This window comes from Melospiza georgiana, chromosome 4 (assembly GCF_028018845.1).
Source record: "Melospiza georgiana isolate bMelGeo1 chromosome 4, bMelGeo1.pri, whole genome shotgun sequence".
NCBI lineage: Eukaryota > Metazoa > Chordata > Aves > Passeriformes > Passerellidae > Melospiza > Melospiza georgiana.
The window spans coordinates 21,752,821-21,770,974 of record NC_080433.1 but is presented as its reverse complement, the minus strand read 5'-3'; the positions used below and the strand labels follow the sequence as shown (position 1 = coordinate 21,770,974).

At 40.6% G+C, this 18,154-nt stretch overlaps 1 protein-coding gene across 1 annotated transcript; it reads left to right on the top strand.

Annotated features, from left to right (window-relative positions):
- The first annotated feature begins 245 nt into the window (after window positions 1-245).
- Window positions 246-15,967, top strand: LOC131082736 (glycogen [starch] synthase, liver-like). The gene is made up of 11 exons (XM_058022843.1): window positions 246-361; window positions 767-887; window positions 3,561-3,667; window positions 5,689-5,748; window positions 6,389-6,467; window positions 6,994-7,107; window positions 9,453-9,579; window positions 10,856-10,951; window positions 12,724-12,887; window positions 14,027-14,107; window positions 15,746-15,967. The coding sequence occupies exons 1-11, from the start codon at window positions 288-290 to the stop codon at window positions 15,965-15,967; spliced, it is 1,245 nt and encodes a 414-aa protein (XP_057878826.1). The 5' UTR covers window positions 246-287.
- The last annotated feature ends 2,187 nt before the right edge of the window (window positions 15,968-18,154 follow it).

Sequence of the window (18,154 nt, the reverse complement as noted above, 5' to 3'; positions counted from 1 at the left end):
ACTGGGGTCTTGACAGGACAAAAGGGCAGGGTCTGCCCCGTGCTGAAGACAGGTGAAGCTGCTTTGATGCTGCAGATGTGCAGAGTCATATGCAAGAGCTTTGTGGAGGCAGTGCTGTTCCCTCCCCTGAATAACATAAAAACATAACCTGTTCACATAAACCTGAGAGACACATTGGTTCTTTCCTTAAAGATTTCTCTGACTCTGAAGATGTCTACCTCTGCCTTTTCTCTGCTTTTCCAGATGTTGTCACCCCAAATGGCTTGAACATTAAGAAATTTTCAGCAATGCATGAGTTTCAGAATTTGCATTCCATGTACAAGGCTAGGATCCAAGAGTTCATTCGAGGTCATTTCTATGGGTATGCTTTTACTTTTCAAAAATTAGCAATGCTTGTCCAACACTATTTAAAGCAAGAACCAAAGCAGGAGGACTAACAAGTACTTCATAGAGGAGTGGAAATTTGAAACCAGCTTATTCAAATGTCTGTCTGGGATTTCTCAGTCAGAAGCTAAGGGGATTTTAGACACCAGATCTGACTCTAACTTAACAGATTGTGATTTCAGACAGCAGATCTTGATCTGTTTGTTATTTACCCAAGATGCAATTAGTTAGATTAAGGTAGTCAATTTAAAGCACAGCAGAAAAGCTTCACTTTCATTTTTCTCTGGGGATAATAAGTTCCTCCAGAATAGAAAGCTGTTGTGTGTTTTATTTGATTGTATCTTGAGAAATACTTTGTTCTTGTCTGTTTTCTTGCTTTCAGCCACCTTGACTTCGATCTTGACAAGACCTTGTTTTTCTTCATTGCTGGGAGATATGAGTTTTCCAACAAAGGAGCTGATATGTTCCTAGAAGCCTTATCAAGATTAAACTTTTTGCTGAGGGTAAGAAAGCTTACACAGCTGTTGAAAGCATAGAGCTTATGCTCAAACTCACCATCCTGTGGAAGTCACCTACAAGAATTCCCTTTCAATACTCTGGTTTATAGGGAAGTAATTATGGGATATTCACAGTTTTCATAGGGCTCTCCTCCTGAACCATCAGAATATATGATGATTTCACACAGTTTTAATTGATAGATTGGTTGTATAATTGAAAATAATTAATTACATAGTTCAAGAAGTTAATCCATGGTTGCCTCCCTAGTTTTTAGAGAGAAGTAACAAAAATAGTATTCTAGAGTTTATCCTGATAGCTTCTGTATTATAATGAAAATAAAAGTAAAAAGCGGCATTTTAAAAACATCCTTTTAAGCAAATTGCTTAATTTGTTAGGACCTGTTTATGATCTTTTAAATCTCTGCTACCCCACTGGATGGGAATGTTGCATTAAAATTCATAGAGTGACAGTGGTGTGGTGCAAGGCAATGGGAATCCGTTCAGGTCTCTGTGGTTCTGTTTCCTCAACAAAATTGGTGCAATGTTTCTAAATGTCTTTATGGAGTACTTCAATGAAGATAAGAGCAAGGTCTTGTTAAAAATCACAGAGCAGAGCCCTTACTACATACAATTGAAAATGTCTCCATTGTGTCCCAAAGACAAATATATTGAAAATAAAACCCAGAAAAATGCTAATAATGCTAATTGGTTTTCAATCATTTGGCAAGGATCAATTAGCTGTTGTCCTAGACTCTGTCCTTTGTACGCTTTAACAGTTGAATAATATGGAAAATCTGGATAAAAGTTATGATACTGCTCTGTCAGCAGGGATGGAAGAATCACTAATGTCCAAAGCCCTAAGAACAATTGTTCTACCACCACCTTCTATTATTATGGCATTTAGTGACTCTGGATTTTCTAGAAATTCTTAATCCCTTCATACACACAGATCACCTCACAGAACTGAAGTATTTCTTCCCCAGCAGAAATCAGCTGTTTGGCAGTGCTGTGCAACATCAGCTACCTGCTAGTAGCATTTTCATGCTGTTACCTGTGAGTGCTGGTAACGTGGAAGGTCTTGTGCGATAAGAGGGAAAGAATTGCCTGAGCAGTTATTGCAGGAATCTCTTATTGCAGCTAATGATTTATATCATAGAATCATAAAATCTTTAGGGCTTCAAAAGACTTCCAAGATCATTGAGTCCAACCTTTGACCAATCACCCATTTGTCAATTAGACCATGGCACTAAGAGCCATGTCCAGTTGTTTACTGAACACTTCCATGGAGGGTGAATTCCACCACCTCGCTGGGCAGCCCCTTCCACTGCCTGATCACCCTTTCTGTGAAAAAGTTCTTCCTGATGGCATCCATGGTAAACAAGGCTGATGGAAATTAAAGGAAACAGGCTAGTTTTCCCAGGCTCTATAGAGCAGTGTACTGTTGCTTCTCCCAGAAGCTGAGCCTGGATTTATTGCATTGTTCTTCCAGTGTGGATGCCGGCATCTGATTAGCTGTTGTAGCAACACCTGCTCTGTAATTAATTCAAGAGGTAATTCCATTGGGAATAGCAGACTACCTGTACTAATTACAAGTCTGGAAATGGTGGTACTTCCTAAATTTCCCAGTATTGTGCCTGAACCTAAAAAGGACATACCATTGCATTAAATTGTTTTATTTTACAAAGACATTTTCCAAATACATTTTCCTCTGCTGCTTGAAAACTTTCCTAAATTTTTGCAAATAAAATATGGATGTTGGGAGAGATTGTTAATGCACACTAATTGTTATACACAATTATTGTTATGCACACAGATTGTTATAGCACGATGGACTTGGAACCCACTTGGAAGAGAGGGAAGGGAAGAACATTAATTAACATAAACATGATAGATGACTCCCATAGGATTTTTTACACTGTACATTTCCCTCTGTGTCAGTCTGAGAGAAGGCACACTATTGAATGGGTTTGTATCTAAAATTTGAAATGGAGGCCATTCAAAGTAATTTAATTTTTACAGCTCTGAACAGAGTTCACCCTTAGCTTTTCATTAAACAGCTGATGAGAGGAGTAAAACCTCATTCATGCAGCAATGAATGGACCTGGTATTTTGAACCTTGTTCATGCACAGGAGAAACTAGCGAGTCAAACCACCTAGAAATAAAGGGTCAGAATTCACAGCAAGTGCTTTGTGCCTTTGAAATAGCTGGATGGGCAAGAAGTTACTTGTGGCTTTTTGCATGTCTGGCAGGTTCTTTGCCAGAGTTTCAGGTAGAAAATGGTTGTTCTTTCTCTGCTGTAGGAATTTCCCTCATATCATGGCTAGGCATACCTCAGATAGTAAGCCAAACACTCACTCCTTTGAGCCAACATAGTTTGTGTCAGGTGAGAAAGTGTGTAGGACTTTTATTTTTCTACAGTTTATGTGCTCAGCCAAAGCCATGTTCTCTAAACCATGAGAGCTCAGGAAGATCTGTTTGTCCAAATTGAAACTGGGTGACATCTCCATCTTGATCTCTGATTTGACAAAACTTTGTTTGTAGCAAGAGCTACAAGATCTGAGCCTTCCTGGAAAACCAAAGTGCATTTGGCATTTCCTGTGACTAATTCTTAAAGTTGGCTGTGATATTCTGTATCAGATTTTTTTATTTTAAATTGCTCTCCATTTCTTGTCACATAGGTTCACAAGGCTGATGTTACAGTTATCGTGTTCTTCATCATGCCAGCAAAAACCAACAATTTCAATGTGGAAACCTTGAAAGGACAAGCAGTCCGGAAGCAGCTCTGGTAATTGCCATTCCCACCCTGGTGCAGTCTGATGGGGACTCATGCAAAAGTCTCAGCTGGAGAATGCTCCCTCTTTTTGCTACAACTGAGGATTGTGGGTAACTAGAATGTATTTCAGGGATGAAAGAGATGGGAAAGATAAATAAGGTCAAATATTTCTTCTTTTAGGTCTGTTTTTTTTTTTTTAATCCACAGTTAATTTTAGTTAATTTGTGTTGTCATTCTATTAGCAAATTGTACTTTTTTTGTAGCAACAGAGTCAAATGCTCTAGAAAATCCAGTGTTCTGAATGTCTTCTGGATGTTTCTGGTACACCCTTTGGATGTGCCACAGAGCTCCCACAAAATAAAGACTGCCTGCTCATTTTTCACAGTGAGCTTCTCTCACTGTGAGAAGTGAATAAATAAAGACTGCCTGCTCGTTTTTAACAGTGAGCTTCTCTGTGGGAAAAATAAATTAATTACACATATTCTTTTATTTAGAAATGTGGAAGTTGCACTGTGTGATCCAGCAGATCAGCCGTTGATAATTGTCTATACTTGTCTATATGGACTACAACAAGCAGTGGCCATAACCAAGCAGTGAAACTTACAGCTATAAAAGGAAAATTGTCACAGTCCTACTTATTTTTCAACTTTTCAAACAAAAAAAGCAAAGCAGGAGCAGGATTAACCTTCACCTGACTTAAACTGCTGTGTGATTCTGTATAGGAAAAAACTGCTTTCAGCTGTTCTTCTCTGTGAAAAGCAGAAGACCCTCTGCATCACTCTATGCAGCATCATCATGGTCATAATCATAATCAGGATAAACCCACCTGCTAGCAGTATTTCATAATAATATCAAATGATTCTCAGGATGCCACAGAAATTAAAGGCAAGAAGAGGCTGGCACTTATACAGGAATACAGCACTTAGACATTAATATGTGAAGGCTGACTTGGGGTATAAAATCCTTCTTTTCCTCTGCTTTGGAAAAGCAGTCTATCCCATCTGGGTTAAATTTAAGATATTGTGCATGGCAATCTATGAAAGTATACTCATGTGGGAACGATCCTGCTGGGGTTTGGATCAGTGTGGCTTAACATTTGGCTGCTTTCCAACTCAGCCAAAATTGACTTGTCCACTCTTGTGTCTATGTGAGCTGGGAAAGGGCACCTAAAAACAGGTATGTGAATTCCCAGCTTGGTAAAGTTTAAGATTTCACTTAACAAGTTTTGGTTTTGCCTAAAGCATAATTAGCAATCAGAAAGGCAGGAAAAGTTCTGTGAAGTGGAACTTCACTATCAGTAGATTCATTCAAATTTAGAGTACAGTTGCTGTTTTGACGACAGAACTTTTTGCCACGGGCAGAATAATAAAAATTACTCTTTGCATGCAGAACAGGAATTCAGTGGAGTTCTTCCTTAGCTAAAATATAACATTTGTCTGACACAGGCCTCATTATTGGCTTAAAACTTGGCCTGAGTTTTTCAGGAAGTTTTTTTTGTTTTGCAAACTATGATAACTACCTTTAAGTCTTGTTTCCAATAGCACTTGTTTCCAATAGTCTGTGAGTTGGGAAAAAGGGCAGAAAGTGAAGGGGGAAGCTTGCTTTGAAAACTCCTATTTGTTTAATTCTTATATCTTGCATGTCTCTTCCAGGTCAAGAGAAGCTGGAGCTCTCTCTGTCCATTATTAATGATCGTGTTGCAGTACCTAGGGTCATATATATGCTCTTTTTTTTCACAGCTGACATGTGGTCCACTGATCAGAGAAGAGGGCTAGAAGGAATCCCTAGTAAAGCCTGCCCCTGGCTTTCCCAGTGCACTCATCTGTAGGTGTAGGATAAATCCTCAGCTCTGCTGGAATCCATCAGCACAACTGCTGGCTGGAGAAAGGAGATTTGAGAACCAGACCTCTGTCTGCTTCTGCATCCTGGGTTCCATCAGTCTATCAGTTTAATTTCCAGCAGCAGGAATCTCTTTTATGCTGTCTTTGTCCTGGATTCTCCTGTTTTATATGTATATTTATTTATCTTTCCAGGGACACTGCACAGTCTGTGAAAGAAAAGTTTGGAAGGAAACTCTACAATGCCTTGCTGAAGTGAGTGAATAAGTTGCTTTGCTCTGCCTTGCAGAGCCTCATGTTCAGGTGGCTTTACTTGTGCTGTTTCTGTGCTTCTGCTCTTCATGTAAGGGATTTTGACATCCATAGGAAGGCATGGTAGGAAGATGTGGGACCATAAACAGGATACTTGTTTAACAGGCAAATCACAGAGAAAAAAAATAAAGGTTCCAGCAGCTTGTGGTGGAAAGACTCTTAAGAGACACAGGGACGTCTAAGTAACACAAAGGCTTATTCACTGTCAAAAACTAGCTACTTCAGCTTAAAAAAGCACCAAAGTATAATGTATTAGTGATTCAATCGTATAGTTTCAGAAGACAGTTGGAAGTGAATGACCCAAAGCACAGGTGAGATGACTGGAACTGCAATAAAAACAAGCTGTGTCCGAAAAACAGAAGAAAGCAATTCTTTTCCTTTCTTTTTTCAAAAGTTAATTAGGAGATCGGCAAGTATATGGGAGAACAGAATATAGGGAATATAGAAAGGCCATGAAAACAAAGGAAAGGTTCATGTTGACATTAGCAAACTTCAGATCAGACCTTCTTGGCCATTTCTTCATTTTCTTTACAAAAAGGACAGTGAATCATTTGGTAAAATTGGTTGTGTGTTTCCTTTGCAGAGGAGAAATCCCAGACCTGAACAAGATTCTTGACCGAGATGACATAAGCATTATGAAAAGGGCCATCTTTTCAACTCAGGTCAGAAAATATGTTATTTGTATAAACATCTGATCAAAATAATGAATGTGATGATGTAAAAGGATTGAGTATGGCATATAGCAATATATGTGTGCATTGGGAGAGGTTTTCAGCAAATACACTTCTTATCAGTAACATTTAAAATCAGCTCTGATTGTTTTTAATGAGAGTATGACCCAAACGGACCTTTAGGGGAGTCCATGGATATTGCTTCAGTCACATGCATTCCTAATTATTTTATTTTGAGCTAAGTGTAAACTTGGAGTTGTTCCTGAGCCTGGATTTTTCCAGTTTTATTAAATATGTGAAATCAAATGCTAAGGACATATAGCATTGACTAACAATCTTCAAAATTAAATGGTGGGCCCTTCTTAAAGTTAGTACAAATTAATTTATTTTGAGGTAAATTAAGCTTATTTACATCAATGAAAAAATCTGCCGCTGTCTTCCAATAGCCTTAGGAAATGGCAACAGAACCGTTTGCCAAGAGTTTGTCTGATTTATGGATTGCCTTTTCTATGCTCAGAGACACTCTCTGCCTCCAGTGACCACCCACAACATGATTGATGACAGCAATGACCCAATCCTCAACACCATCCGGCGCATTGGGCTGTTCAACAACCGCACAGACCGCGTGAAGGTGCGTTCTGGCCGCCTCATTTGAGACCCAGAATGGGATTTCTCTGAACATTCTCAGTCTGCATCACTGGGGGGTGCAGCTACATTCTTGATAGGTGGTATTATACTGCTAGAGTACTTCTCTCTTCCTCCCTTTTCAGGAATTACAACTTGTCACTGCACAGGGATCCTCAGGTGCTGTTTAGCCAAGCTAATTTCCAGTTAGAAATCTGAGGTTAGGGAGCTGTTTCCATTGCTGCCTCCTGCACTGAATGAGTAGCTGCTAACTGCTGAAATCAAGAAAGTGCCATGGGTCATTTGCACCCAGATAGAAAACTTTGACATAGATTCACTTGCTTAAAACTGGAGGTCCAAGGTTTGAGCACAGACATTCCTGGAGTATTGATTCATCTCTTAAGAGCAACACCCTGATACTCAGCATTTTCTGTAAAAGATTAACCAGGGCTTTGAGCAGAAAGCATTCCTGTTCATGCCATGCTCATGTTTACATCACCTGTTGAAACTAAATTAGTGCAAATAAATCTTTTCCTTATTTCCATGTTTACTTTGTCAAACCACAGAAATTATCAGCTTCTGCTTTCACAGGTCTGCCGAAGTTGTTTTTTTCCTGGCAATCTCTGATATTCTAACTATGACTATCTCAACATCTATCTAGTCGAAATTGAACCTAAAATTGCAAATTCTTCCTCTTCCAAACCTTTTATTTAAAGCCAGATCCAAAGTATCTCTAACAATGACATATCAATTATTCTCAGTTTCTTTTTAAACCCATGGCTATACCTGAGTAAATATTTTCTTATACTTCCTAGTTGCTTCTTCCTGGCTTAACATACGAGCATTAACTCCAATAAATTCTGGGATCATCATGTGGTAATAATACACAAGATGTAACAAAAGTGGGGGAGAAGGATGCACTGTGTACAGATGTAGTAAAAAATGCCTCAGAATTAACTGCTTGAAGGCATTACAGAGCAGATAGGATATAACACAGCAGACACGATGATCTACTTCTCAGCAGATGTCCAGTTTGTAGAAATCTGTCTTTACCCTGAAAAATGACCTCCTCCATGAACAGGCTTAATACTTAATGAGCTAAATACCATTTTTAAAAATTCTGTAAACTTCAAATTGAAAGTAATTTTGAGAGAGGTACAACATATTCAGGCAGACACAGCTGGCATGGGAAAAATCCCCTCAGCAATTCCAGTGAAATCACTGGGATCAAGTAAGCTTGCAAAATGAGCTTACAGCCCATTTACTGGTTGAGTACATTCATTTGTTTACTCAAATGAGTAGCATGACAATTTTATTAAGAAGGGATAAAAGCCCATCCTGAGCATGGAATAATGGCTGTGGTATGTTCATGCAGGGAGATAAACCCAGAGCAGTTTAAACCATTCCCTCACATTTTAACCTCCCGAAGCTGACTGGGCATCACATACAAGGCACTTCTCAAATAAGCAGCAGATGTGGGGCAGTAACCCCAAACCCTGCAGAGTCATGCAGATAAATTAACTTTGGTCCTTAGAGGTGTCTTTCAGCAAGATTAATTAGGCACAGGTTTGTGGTGACAGGGCTATAATGTGCCTGCTTTCAAAATTCCACCCATTCTTGGGAGATCTATTGAGTACAGTGAACATTCCTTTATCTCAGGGAATGCTGTGAAGTTCAGAAGTGCTGTGTCTGTCTGAGGCCTCCTCCTAAAGAGACATCCCAGTAAAATCACAGAATGATTTGTGTTGGAAGGGCCTTAGAGATAATTTCACTCCTTCCCCCTGCCATGGGCAGGGACACCTTCCACTAGCCCAGGTTGCTCACAGCTCCATCCAGCCTGGCCTAGGACACTTCCAGGGATCCAGTGGTAGCCACAGCTTTTCTGGGCAACCTGTGCCAGGGCCTCACCACCCTCACAGGGGAGAATTTCTTCCTGATATCCAATCTTAACCTGCTCTCTGGGAGTGTGAAGCCATTCCCCCTTGTCCTGTCACTCCAGGCCTTTGTAAATCCTCCATACCTTTGTACAAGAGACCAAATCTTGCTAAATGCCACAGCCTTAGGCCTAATTCTCAATGCATGTGGGCCCCCTTGGTGAAGAAGGGTAAAGCTAAATACCTGTCCAGTGAAAAGGGGATTCATCATCAGTCCTATTTTCAGGACAAGAGTGCACACAGGCAGGATGTGTTTTAGTGTGAGCAGTGGGGTAGATAGCAGATGGGTGGCCAAAGGAGATGTTGTCCAGATACTTAGAAACAGACCAGAATGAATAAAGGTGCCTAAGTTTATTGATAATTGAAATATATCAATGATGGTTTTCTTTTACCTCTAACATAAGTTTTGAATATCCAGGTGATCCTACATCCAGAGTTTCTTTCTTCAACAAGCCCCTTGCTGCCCTTGGACTATGAGGAGTTTGTTAGAGGCTGCCACCTTGGTGTATTCCCATCATACTATGAACCCTGGGGCTACACTCCAGGTAGGAATTTTGTACCCTTAACTAGCGTAGAAAGATGAGCACCCATTCTGTTGCTGCAGCCAGTTCCTTCTGAAGTTCTGCAAAAACTCTTTAAACTCTGTTTCCTCTGCCATGCAAAGGTCTTACTGCTGGCAAAACTGTCCCTGCAGTTTACTCTTTCCTGTTCTAATGTGTAATCTTTTGATTTTTTTATGGCTTTAGAACAAGAAATAATTTTTAAAACTTAATTCTTGGTTGAAGGATTTTTAAAAAAGGTGTGCAGGAATGTAAATATTTAAAAAGCAGGGAAAGAAATCTGATGCTGCCAGCTGACATAGTTTAGTGGATTTAATTGAAAATAGCAAGTTTGAGAGAATTATGTAATGCCATAGCTATTATTTAACAGAAATACATGCGCTGGTATGTATTTCATTGAATCTCATTGAATTTACTGGAAATTTCGAAAAATGCAGAGAGCATATAGATTGTGACTTAAAATATTCTCTCTGTCAATACTCATTTGTATTTCCCAGAAACAAAGACTGATTTTTAAAGGTATATCTAAAACTATTTTACAGACACCAGTTTTATTGTCATATGAGTGAAGGCCATGTAGATGTCTCTGCACTTTTGTAAGACTAGAGTCTGCATGCTGGTTTAGGTTAGGCTTAGGCTCCTTGGCAAAAACGTTTTAAGGAGGGTAAGCAATTATCCTTACTCATGGATGTGACAGAAAAAACTACAAAAAATCTATACATATTCTGATTTTATAAAACTAGCTCCACATCTGCTGTGAATGTAGTCCTGAGTTAATCATGGGGTTTGTTGTTTTGGGATGGGATTTTTATTTTGGAGGATTTTTTTTTTCCTGCTATAGAGACCTGTTGGCAAACTATCGAAATCCAAAGTTTGATATGCTCCTGCCCCTAAGAGATTCAGCTTTGTAAAGAGTTGTGAACAACTAATGAACATAGGTGTACATTAGGCTCCAATTTAAAATCCAGATATTGGGGTTCTCTGTTTAAAAACTGCAGTCCCAGAAAGTTTTCAGTTTAGCTGCTCTGAAACACAAACTTATGTTTGCAAACACAGGGTGAATTTTGTGTTTAAAATTTCTTTTTATATTTTTTCCAATAATCCACAACAAAACATTATTATTGTTTTCACTTGACATTTTCAGAGCAGCTTTATTGTTATGGGACTTTCTGTCTGCCTGTTTTGTTTTTGTTTTCTCATAAAGGTGAAACCACTGCAGGTGTATTGTCCTGAAACCCTTTTTGCCTGTTTCTTTCTGCAGCTGAGTGCACTGTGATGGGCATTCCCAGTGTAACCACAAATCTCTCTGGATTTGGCTGTTTCATGCAGGAACATGTTGCTGACCCAGAAGCTTATGGTAATAACTTTAACAGCATATCAAAATATCACCTCTGAGTTAGGAAAGCAAAAAGCACAGCAAGCATGCTGTTACCCCTCAAATTTGTGTTTCTCTAGGACAAGGAAATGCATTAGGGGAATATATTCAGAGCTCTGAATATCTTGTTAAGTTGAACAAGTGATTTCAGCTTTCATATTTATCCAGACCCTTTATGGGTTATTTTTTTTCGGTCTCCCTTTAATCTTTTGTTTTCCATATTCTTCCAAATTCATCACTGCTCATATCAGTCTGGAGTCTCCCAGCATTTCCCTTTAGTGCCTCTGGTTATAATGGTCTAAGCCTTCCAAAGAAGCTGGGAAAGTCTGCTTCTCTTAATAGTGTGGGATTCAAGACCAGCGACATGACCCTCCCCAAACAAACATTAAATTACCATGTACACTTAAAAAAAATAAAGCCATGGAAATACAAGGAATCTACTTCAAATAAATAGTGATCTGCTCAGGTTCATAACTGGAGTGCCAATGCCTGGTATGTCAGGATGATTCTGCCTCTTGAGTCATCCTCTGCCTCAGTAGCTCCTCCTTTTAGGGTTGTTTTCCCCTGTTTTCCAACTGGTGCAGTTGTCACTAAAGCTGTGGCCTCCCCAAGGTACAGAGCAAAGGCACAGCCCTCCCTGTCCTTTCCTCCTTGCTTAGCCAGGGCTGACTGGAAGCCCCATCTCTGGAAGTGTCCAAGATCAGGCAAAATATAGCTCTGAGCAACCTGGGATAGTGGCAGATGTCCCTGCCCATGGCAGGGTTTGGAACTTGATGATCTTTAAGGTCCCTTCCAAGCTGACCCATTCTGTAATTCTGTGGTTCTATGAATATTGAGCACATTCCCAAACCAGGGCCTCTTTGCAAGTACTTGGGCTTGTTTCCACAATCAGGCAGTGACAGCCCCACACTGGTGCCACCTTTGCCTGACCTAGAGGCAAGGGTTAGAGCCAGGTACAAAATCTAGATAACCTGCCTGGGTGAACACGTCTTTGGGACCTTTCAGAGAGACCACAGAACACAGGTCACCTGCTCTTCTCTGCCAAAACATAGGTGTGAGTTGTATAAATTACTGTGCTGGTCCCAAGCACTTCATTAAGGTAGTTTTGCATCTCTCATGTCCATTGAGAGAGCTGCAAGGTCTGGCACCCTCTTCTTGCCAACACTCTGGTTTAAGGAGGGTGGCAAAAATAAAGTATTAATCTCAACAATGTAGAGGCAAAGTTTACCTCTGCCCTCTCTCTGCCAGAATTGTCTGTTGAATGATGTATGTGAGTTAGCTGTCTCCATGGAAACACTTGTATTTCTACAGAAAAGACAGCCTCTCTCCTACAGCCTGATTCTGGCCATCCACACTTGTGAATTCTACAGCAAGCTAGGAAAGCACTAGATGGATTATGTTTTCCTTAAGAAGTCAGTATTTTTAAAATTATGGGAAATAAAAATTATATATCTTTATCCAGAAGCTCGAACCCTTTTGGACATCATCAACAAAGCCTCTGAGTTTTGAAGAATTTGCTGAATTTCAGCCTGAAAAGTAGAAAAAATTAAATTAAAAAAAAAAACCAGCATATTTCTCTGCATCTCTCCATTTCATCAGAATGGTAACAAATGTTCCAGTTGTAGCTGCCTTTTAACATTAAAAAGAATATACTGCATGTAACATTTGATAGCTGACAGAAGGTAGATGGGAGGTGTAGGAGGTCAGATCCCATCTTCAGTCCCACTCACCTCGGCCTCCCTGGTGTCCCTCAGGGATCTACATCGTGGACAGGAGGTTCCGCTCGCCGGACGAGTCGTGCAACCAGCTGACCCAGTTCCTGTACGGGTTCTGCCAGCAGAACCGGCGCCAGAGGATCATCCAGAGGAACCGCACCGAGCGCCTCTCCGACCTCCTGGACTGGAAGTACCTGGGCAGGGTGTGTGAGAAAGAGGCAGTAAAAACTCCAGGCTTGTAGGCCTGGCCAGAGCCCTCAACACGGTGCTGCAGTGCGAGCACACAGCCCCGTGCTGAAATTCCCCTCTCCAAGGGGATAAAGGCAAAGCCTGCACATTTCCTTCCATGCTCCAGTGGCAAGGAGAGACTGAACAGGTTAGAGCAGAATCCAGTCACACCACCGAGCTCTTGCTGGTGCTAAACACAATGTAAAAATCTGACGGTGTTGGCAACACCTACACTAAGGTGGATTTGTGTTCCTAAGTCATCTGGACACTTTCAAAAATCTTTCCCATCCTCCATGAAATGTTGCTGGGCTCTATGGCTCCTCAACACTCCTCAAGTACCTCTGTACTTTAAATGCAAAATAGTGTTTTTAATTTGACACAGGGCACTACAGTACCACCTATTCAGAAGACAGTAGTGAAATATTGTTTTCAATTCTGCAGGACTAAAAAAGTGGATGCACATATATGAGTTTTGTAACTGTTTTGAACCTTTTCCTGCTCTGATACCTGTGTGTGAACCTTAGTATTTATATGGTTCCCAACACTGCATAAGACATAACGAGCTATTTTTTCCGTGCATGTGCTGCAAACTCAGGAATACAGTGGATCTAAAAATATTTTTGTCAAATTCTTAAATACCAGGCATCAGTGAACTCATAAATGTCACTTCTCTGTTGCTATTACACATGCTTCAGTGCAGTCCAAAGTGACTTTGAATGAGCCTAAAACTTATGTGTAATACATATGCACACTTAAAAATGTAAATTTTCCTTGTTTAAAAAACCCCACAATTCTTTCCTGAGGGATGAAGAATACCTGTCACTCAATAGGAGCTACACTGACCAAGACAAGTCCTAGTTTCCATTTTAATACATCTTACAGACACCTTATTCAGCTTCTGCTCCAGACCTCTTTGGTGTGAATCCGTCAAGAATGGCTCATCATTTCACAGTACAAGCAGTGATATCAGCTGGATTCTGCTTATCTGAAAACATGTTTAGCGTTTGTTCAGCACCATCTTTTAGAAAATAACTCATTTTATGTTCCTTTCCCCCCTTGCTTAAGTCTACCCAAGATTTCTATGGCTTGTAATGGCTTCTCTGTTGTGTTGCAGTATTACATGCATGCCCGACACTTGGCCCTCAGCAGAACATTCCCAGATAAATTTGAGATGGAACCAAGTGCTCCACCAAAGGTAAAGTCTGCTTTTGGAGATGAGTTCATTTTGCCTGCTTTACAAGGAGAGAGAGGAAGAGTGTGAGGGAGAAGAGATGTAACAAGTTTGGGTTAAATAAAGAGAATTAGGAACTCCTACTTAGAAGCTTAACAAGTTATAGACCTAGTCTCCAGTCAGGAGTATGCTGTTTTGGGCTGGGACATAGTCAATTTCTCTCCCAGTAGCTGGGCTGTGTTTTGCATTTGTGCTGAAAGCAGTGCTGGTAGCACAGGGATGGTTTAGTTCTTGCTGAGCAGGGTTTGAACAGAGCCGGGAACTTTTCTGCTCCTCACCCACCCTGTCAGTGATGGGCTGGGGGTAGAGAGGGAGTTGGGAGGGGACACAGCTGGGACAGCTGACCCTTAATGGCCAAAGGGACACTGCACACCTTATGGCATCATGCCCACTATATAAAGCTGGGGGAAGAAGGAGGAAAGGGGGATGTTCAGAGTGCTGCCATTTGTCTTTTCAAGTCACTGCTACCTGTGATGGGGCCCTGCTTTTCTGGGGATGGCTGAACACCTCCTTGCCCATGGGAAGTGGGGAATGAGTTCCTGGATTTGCTTTGCTTGTGTGCACAGCTTTTGCTTTCCCTACTAAACTGTCTTAATGTAACCCATGAGCTTGCCCACTTTCCCCTTTTGATTCCCTCCTTGGCCTCTCCAGGAGGGAGTGCACTGAGGCCATGTGGGGCTGACTGGGGTTAAACCACAACATACTGGTGTCAGATCCAAACACAGGGGTTACCAGGTGGGACACAGGAACACGTCTTCAGATGATTTAGACTGAGCTGGATAGGACCATGACACTTTGCACCAGCTGAGGAACTGGCCCTTAAAATTCCTCTTGGAAGAGTGGCTGCTTCTCCTTTTTGCTTCTGCTAAATGCCATGGAGATGTTCTGCACCAACCAAATAGAGGGGAGTTGGGAAAGGATGTTCTTGGGAAAGCAAGGCAAGGTATTGCCTTCTTCTGAACATGCTATGTTGGCTGGAGCTACAAGGGGTCACTTTAAAGGCACACCTTCAAACAGTTCTTGCCTAGTCCAGATTAGCACCAATTTGAGAAGAGAGGCTGCTCAGAACAATGTTACTTGGAACCAAACCTCAAAGAGCAACTCTTGATTTTTTTAGTAAGGAGAGGAGGTTCAGACCAAACCCCTTTGCTGGTTTTGCAGATGCTGACATTATAACTAGAAAACCATTTTGAATGTTTAGATTGAAACCTGAATTTCAGTAAGCATATTCTGACTACAGAGTACAGAAGGATTTTGTCCTATGCTGATTGTTTTGAGGCTCAGTAAAGATAGCCATGTTTTGCAAAAAGCAGTGCTGGAAGGGCAGGATGTTGTTTATGGCACAGGGTAAACATCTCTGTCATACAAGTGTGTATGTACTGGCAGAGGAGGACTGAGGAGGATCTGGGTTGAGGGAAACTTAATTTTAGATTGCAGGGCAGGTCTAGCTTACATATGACTTCCACTGGCTTCCTCTGAAGTGATGATAGCCTTAACTTTAAATAAGGTATAACCTTATTTATAACTTATAACCTTAAATTGCTGTATAAAACCAATGGAGGAGCTCAGCTGACACATTCCCCTTGCTTCTGTCCCTGGCAGACCGAAGGTTTCAGGTTCCCCAGGCCTTCATCGGTGCCGCCATCGCCCTCTGTCTCCCAGCATTCCAGCCCTCACCACAGCGAAGCCGAGGACGAAGATGAGGATGAGAGATACGATGAGGATGAGGAAGCTGAAAGGGATAGGCAGAACATCAAGTCCCCCTTTTCCCTTGGAGCCTTGCCACAAGGAAAGAAGAAGCAGCATGGAGAATACAGGAACTGAACTGGTTGCTCTCCCTATCCACTCAACAGTTTCTCCTGTAGGCTTGGCAAGCTTTGCGTTAAGGACAGTGTGATGTAATTAGGGGAACTTTAAATGTTACTTGAGCTACACTTTTGGAAAGCCTAATATTATTTCACCTTGCAAGTAGTTTAAATGACAATTTTTCTGTGCCCCTTTGAGGTAGAAGAGATTTTTCAGGCTTAATAAAACTAGAGGATGAGACAATACCCTCAGGAGCTTATACAAACTGCAAATCATACCTTTGTCTGTGGAATCAACTGTATTAATCATAGTCTAGACAAATAGCTACATTTTGGGTATCCCAAAGGAATTTCTGCTTCATTTATGTTTCCCCTTTTCCCCTCCTAAACTAACATGAACTTTAAACCAGAGCTCAAAAAATTAGAGGGAAAAAAAGAGTGTTACACTGGAGAAATATTGGAAGAGTTTAAAAAGATACACTGAAAAGAAAATGGTCTTTCTTTTTCCTGATGCTGTTTATTGTAAGCTTACATAACATTTTTTTACAGCAAACAGAAGTGTCTTAATCCAGTGGTAAAACATACTTCCTGTGGAACAATATAATGTCTTATGCAGTGGGCATTTGAATTTTAGAGACAAATGAAGTCATCTTTCTGACGTCATTTAGACCCACAATAAACAGCAGACCATTTATTTTCTGATTCCTCTGGTATGTCTCTTTTATTTTCATCTTGTTGTAGATTCTAGGTTTGTTAACAAACTGATTTGGGAGGAAATTAATGTAACTTGGCTAAGGGGAATGACAAAATTTCCTTAAGTGTCACCTTCCCCTGCAGACAAGAAGCCACACAGTGTGACAACATTCAAGGATCAGTAATTTCCATTAGTTCATGCTCTATTTCACTTCTTCCAGAAGAGACCTAATCCTAACAAATAATGCCAAAAAACTTCAAGATACAATTTTGAAAAGCACTTGAGACTTCAAAGTTCTTGGGAGATAACTGATCCTCACAACAAGAGCTAAACATTTCATTTGCCTTGCAGAAAACTTTTAGAAGCATTTCAGCTCCTAGAGATGCAGAGAGTGCCTGAAAGGGCTCTTCAGAAGCACATCTTGTTGTGAGGAGGTTAGAGATCAATCTCTTGTTTTTCAAGTTTGTGCATCAAAAATTTCTCATGCTGCTCAAGAAAAGACATTTCCAGAACTTTATGCAGCCTGTTCTTCAGCAGGTGGGACAATGTAAGCTTTGGAGATTTTTATCTTTCCTGTCAATCCCAGGGGGAGCCTGGATGCCCAGCTTTGGTTAGGCTCCTACTTTTCAAACACTTAACCAATGCTTGATGATATGGTTCTGACTATAGGCCACTTTTATTCTAAGTGACAATGTGCTTATTTGTATTTTTGACCACCTAAAATCCATTTTAAATCTGGACTTATAATCTTGAGCTGATTTGGATACTTGAAAGAATATTCTCATGAGTCAGGTTCCAGTTTTTATGGTGAAAACTTATTTGAAATTTAAAGGAGTCACTATTTCTTTAGCCATTTAAAAAAGGTAATTCAACACTAAGTAATTTTTTATATAAAAGTGGTGAAAGCAAAGATACTGCAAATCTTTTCTTTCAACTGCATTTTGTGTTTCTTCCACAATGTGCTCCTCATCAGAGTTCCCTTAGAGAGTCAAAAAATGTAATGGCTGAGAGTCCCAAAGAAAGAACTTATGAAGGGCATATTGACTGAAAGTTGATGTTTTCATAAAAAAATTGAGAAATCTGTACTTATTGCTTGTATTTCTAAGCTCTGCTGTAGAGCAGGAAGGCTGTGTGTGTTTCAGCACACTCACATGCTTTGAGCACCCTCCTGGTGTTAGAAAGTGCTCAGCTTTGAGGTAGGACCAATCTGAATTCTCAGATTCAGGTCCTGCAGTGGCCAAAGCGACCTCTGCCCCACGCCTTGGATTCGTGTTAGCTCTGCCTTGATTCCAGGATTAGTAACGAGGCAATTTATCTATAGCTAAACACTTCTGTATGTTGAATTTGTAGCATTGGAGGAACAGCTTCTCCTCCAGCCACAGCAACAGATTGCCTAAATTAAGTGCCACACATTCCCAACACCTGACAAACTTGGTAGCAGCTATCTGTTACATAAGGGATTGTCTTCCAGATGGAAATCACTGGGGTTTCACAAACAGCTCACCAGCAAGG

What these genes read in the sequence shown, in the direction of transcription:
- LOC131082736 (XM_058022843.1), top strand. Translation starts at nt 288, where the DNA reads ATGCATGAGTTTCAGAATTTGCATTCCATGTACAAGGCTAGGATCCAA. An exon ending in GATTAAACTTTTTGCTGAGG is followed by an intron (nt 888 to 3,560) that starts GTAAGAAAGCTT and finishes CTTGTCACATAG; the next exon opens with GTTCACAAGGCTGATGTTAC. An exon ending in ACCCTGGGGCTACACTCCAG is followed by an intron (nt 9,580 to 10,855) that starts GTAGGAATTTTG and finishes TTCTTTCTGCAG; the next exon opens with CTGAGTGCACTGTGATGGGC.